The sequence below is a fragment of the Haplochromis burtoni genome, unplaced genomic scaffold (genome assembly GCF_018398535.1).
Source record: "Haplochromis burtoni strain Fernald_Lab_line unplaced genomic scaffold, NCSU_Asbu1 Contig_156, whole genome shotgun sequence".
NCBI classification, from domain to species: Eukaryota; Metazoa; Chordata; class Actinopteri; order Cichliformes; family Cichlidae; genus Haplochromis; species Haplochromis burtoni.
In genome coordinates, this window is record NW_024582517.1 from 828,354 (window position 1) to 832,900 (window position 4,547).

General features: G+C 40.9%; 1 protein-coding gene and 1 long non-coding RNA gene across 2 annotated transcripts in view; one reads left to right on the forward strand and one right to left on the reverse strand.

The window, feature by feature from the left end:
• LOC121815214 overlaps positions 1 to 2,176 on the forward strand; it is a 6,050-nt gene extending 3,874 nt beyond the window's left edge. Inside the window, exons 2-3 of the long non-coding RNA XR_006054886.1 lie at positions 258 to 414; positions 1,268 to 2,176. This is a non-coding gene — a long non-coding RNA (uncharacterized LOC121815214). The remainder of the gene's footprint in view (positions 1 to 257; positions 415 to 1,267) is intronic.
• Positions 1 to 4,547, reverse strand: part of poc1a (POC1 centriolar protein A) — a gene marked incomplete in the record, with an annotated part of 57,124 nt that overhangs the window by 34,118 nt on the left and 18,459 nt on the right. Inside the window, 1 exon segment of the mRNA XM_042224941.1 lies at positions 3,874 to 4,007. Coding sequence (XP_042080875.1) covers positions 3,874 to 4,007 — 134 coding nt within the window.

Below are 4,547 nucleotides of genomic sequence, written 5' to 3' on the forward strand. Positions count from 1 at the left end.
TGTGTGTGTGTGTGTGTGTGTGTGTGTGTGTGTGTGTTTGGAGGAGGATGTGGGTGTGTGGGGCTGCAGCAGAGCAATCAATAACAAAAAGCAGAAACTCAGGTGGAGTGAGGTCACGCATGGTCAGAGCCAAAAAGGATCACCTGAAGGATGTCAGGACTTTGGCATCCTTTGTGTGTGTGCATGTAGCTGGAAATAAAATTCAGAAATCATGTTCCTCTTAGTTTATTCTTTTTTTTTCCCACCTCACAATGCAGAATGGGGTCAACGATCTCAGCCTGAGCCCCGTGAATGCGTTCAAAGAGGGGATGAAGCAAAGAACAAACAAGTGCTGGAAAAGAAACGGACAGGGAGTCTGCTGAGAAGAAAAAAGGAGCTGTGTCCTGTGGCTGGCACCCAGACAGGCTGGTTTGGGTGAGGAATGGTTTCCCAGAAGCACCTGAGAGAAGCAGACAGTGTCACTATAGCAACGCGACGGCCTGACAGACAGCATGTTCTGTCTGTGCTCTGACTAATGCCTGCTGCCAGGCTGGCACTTGCCATGGCCAGACACATGCACGCACACATGCACACACGCACACACGCACTCACAAACACAGCCTGACAGAGCAATGAACCTAACTTGTACATTTTATGTACCGATAAATGAACACGGATAGCACAAACCAGACAAGACCCATATGGTGCCCTTTATAAATGCATGACTAACACGAACGATAACATACTGCTACTGCTTTTATTTTGTAAGCTATTTTTCCCCTCTAAATCGTCCCCTTTAAGCACAGTCATAAAGAACTTTAGGCTTGTGTAAAGTTCTGTAAATCAGCATAAAAAACTGTTTCTTAGACCCTCTTAATTATGCAGTCTTGTAATATGTGTACAAGACATTCTTTGTATAAATTTAACTGAAAAACCACAAAGAGCACAAAGCTGTGCACTGTAACAACCATAATTAATGTTTACATTTCAAATTCACAAATGGGAAACAAACCTGAGAAGTGTATCAAATATGTGGTCTTTTGGCATGAAAATATGCATTTTGTGCAGTTCCATATCCAAAAGTTAATCATTTTGATACACATTACATACTGACAGAATGTATTCAGAAAACATCTATAAAAGAATTCTGCCTTCCTAATGATCCTGCAATAACCGCTGAATTTGCATTTGTCCAACCACTTTCCTGCCCGCCTTCTCTGAGCCAATGAGCTTTTGTTCCTTCTATGTTCTTTAAATCTCAGTGTTCTTCTGTCATTCTGTCTTTCAGACTCCCATTCATGCAACCAGCCTCCTACCCATATCCACATCACTCCGGTCACTTAAAGAGCTTCAACAAGGCTCCATCTCCATCACCACCAGCGTCTAGACTCGAGGTGGGGGTCCTGTCCTAGTTTCTGTTATTTCATCAAAATCTAATTGCCATTACTGAAATGACGTATCTCAAGAAATCATTATTAATTATTTCAAATGAACTGTCTTAACTGATCTACCATTAGTAACAGTAACATACAAACATGAAGATGCGCGTTTGAATGTCAGCTTGCAACAGAAATACAGATTACCTCCTAATATTTGGGGAAAAAGACATGTTTGTTCTCTAAACCTTCCTATAACTGCTGTACCTACTTCATGCATTTATTACTACCAGGCTGGACTATTGTAATTCATTATTATCAGGCTGCCCCAAAAACTCCCTCCAAAATATGTCAGCAACAGGGACTAGAAAGAGAGACCAGATTTCTCCTGCATTGGCTTCGCTGCATTGGCTTTCATTTAAAATCATTCTGACATACAAGGTCTACAATAACCTGGTTTCATCTTCTCTTATAAACCACATAGTACCACATCACACCATCAAAGCACTTTGCTCTCAGAGTGCAGGCTAACTTGTGCTTCCCTGGGTATTTAAAAGTCGAATGGGCAGCAGATTCTGGAGACAGATAGTCTTTCTACTTTTAGATGAAAACTTCCCTTTTTGACAAAGAATATAGTTAGTGCTAATCAGGTAATCCTGAATCCTCCCTTAGCTACACTGCAATGGATCTCTTTTTGCTTCACTCACTTCTTTTGACTTTCTTTTGACTTGTTTATGCACCATTCTAGATTTACTGGCTCTCTTCCACAGAGTATGTATATATTTTTCCCGTTTCCCTCCTCTCACCCCCAACTGGTCATAGCAAATAGCTGCTCCTCCCTGAGCCTGGTACTGCCAGAGTTTTTTTTCCTGTTAAAAGGGAGTTTTTCCGTCCCACTGTCACCAAGTACTTGCTCACAGGGGATCGTCTCACTCGTCTCGTTTCACTGTATTATTGTACAGTCCTTACCTTACAATATAAAGTGTGTTGAGGTGACTTTTTTTTTTTTTTTCAGGTTATGTAACTGCAACTGGACTGAATTGAATATGGATAACCGAAAAACACAACTCTAAACAAATGCAGGATTTTTGCTATGACTAAAGCAGCAGACTCACTTGTGTTGATTATAGTTGGCACTTTTAATAAACTGGTTTGTTTCTTCGTTATCAAGTCAGTTTGGGTGCCAATCGGCGGAACCTTTGTGTCTAAGAGTGTTAAACAGCTGTTCAAAAACTATAAAAGGTTTGAATGCACTGTCATGCAGCTGAGTTATTTTATTTTCTGAATGCACTTCTCACACAACATGAAGTCCCACAGTGTACTCCGTTTCAAAGAGATTATGCCATTAAGGATGACAAGCGATTCATCTTGTTCATGATGTCTTTAAAAACCAAAATTATCTCAAGCACTTAGTTAAAGAATTACTTTGTGAGAAGTTTTAGAACATGTTGTGAAAGTAAGTTGTCAGCGAGTGAAGCAGAGAGACAAATTAACCTAAATTAACACAATTCAAACCAATCAGGTAATGTCCTCCCGAGGCTGGGTAAACAACACATTCGTCAGCTACAGCACCAAAACACTTGTTTTCACGTATGGTAAATGCACACAGGCCTACACAAATACACAGCACAAACCTTTACGCCCACACTGAACAGATGGGGGTCTCTCCCATCTCCAGCTATGCGATTGGAGAGACAATTAGCACTCTTAGTCTCCTAGCACCAACAGATTGGTGGTGTCACCGCGGAGCCAAAAAGAACAACAACACAAACTGAGACACAATATAAGAGATGACAAATTTGGAGGCGTAAAGAGAGAAAATGAAAGTTATTTATTCATGACAGAAAGGAGAGTCTTGGCAAGTGCCTGGAAAGAAACACAGATGAAACAGAGAAGACAGCAGAGGAGACATAGCAGAGACATAGATAAACAGATGGACCACATGTGGTACTGGCAAGCTGCCGATTTCCACAACTAGCCAGCAACCCGGTCCATCGGCTGTTTAAACAAACTGATACATTCAGTGAGCCGTCCGGCCAGGTGGCCCTGCCAACCCAAATGTGAGTAAATCAGATGTGAGACAAAGGGGGAAAAAATGTGACGAAAACATGGCAAAGAAAAAGTTGTACCGAGGTCTGAGAGGAACAACGGGACAAAATCAGAGAAGGAAGAGAAGAAAAGGAGAACTAGATCCAGAAGAACGGAGGCAGAAACACAGTAGCGTTTCCTTCCAGCAACCCTGGGATGAGTCACGATGAGTGGGCTGCCCGTTCACCAGGCAACTACTAAAATACCCCATATACAAAAAACGGCAACGTACTCACACACACTCACAGACCTACACAAAAGAGATGTCAAACACTCTCACACATAAATGTTCGCACCAAACTCTCAACACATGTGGAAAACCAAAGCAAACAACAGAAGTAACCTGTCGTGATAATGAGAGGGTAAACAGAACAGCTAAGCCTGCCGGACATCTAAACAATATTTATGTGTCACATGTATGCGTGTCTACCTGGTGACCGTGCAGTGTATACAGCAGCTTGCCCTCTACGAGATCCAGGACTTTCATTGTGGAATCGCTGGATGCAGTGATTAGGAAATTACCAGCTGGGTGGAAAGACAAACTGTTCACCACACCGCTGTGAACTGGAAAACACACACACACACACACACAAGAAGAAAAAAAAAACCCACACAGAGTTTAAAACAGGCTTAAAAAAAACTAAAGCTTTTGTTACTGTAATTAAAATTGAAAAAAATAAGACAAAAAGTAACTGGAACATTCATTAAATAGTTTATTACCTATTTAACATTTTTGTATCATAAACAAGCAAGAATAATTAAAGATTTTTATGATTGAAATCATGACAATGATCATGTGTGGTCTATAAGACATACCGTAACAGTGAAAAAAAACCCATGGAGTAAATCTATAGATGGGATGTGAATCCTTTCCCAACTTTCAAAGTCTTTATACATCTTTTAGAACACATATATACACACACATACACATATATATATAATATATAAAATATCACAGTTAGCTCGTTAATGTGTTAGCCGTCTAGCCCCAAGCAGGGGTAGCTTGTTAACGGAGATTTGCCGTGTTGTGGCGTTAACGTCATTTCAACGAGATTAACGCTGACAGCACTAGTGGGAACACAACGAATATGACTGCACATTTAC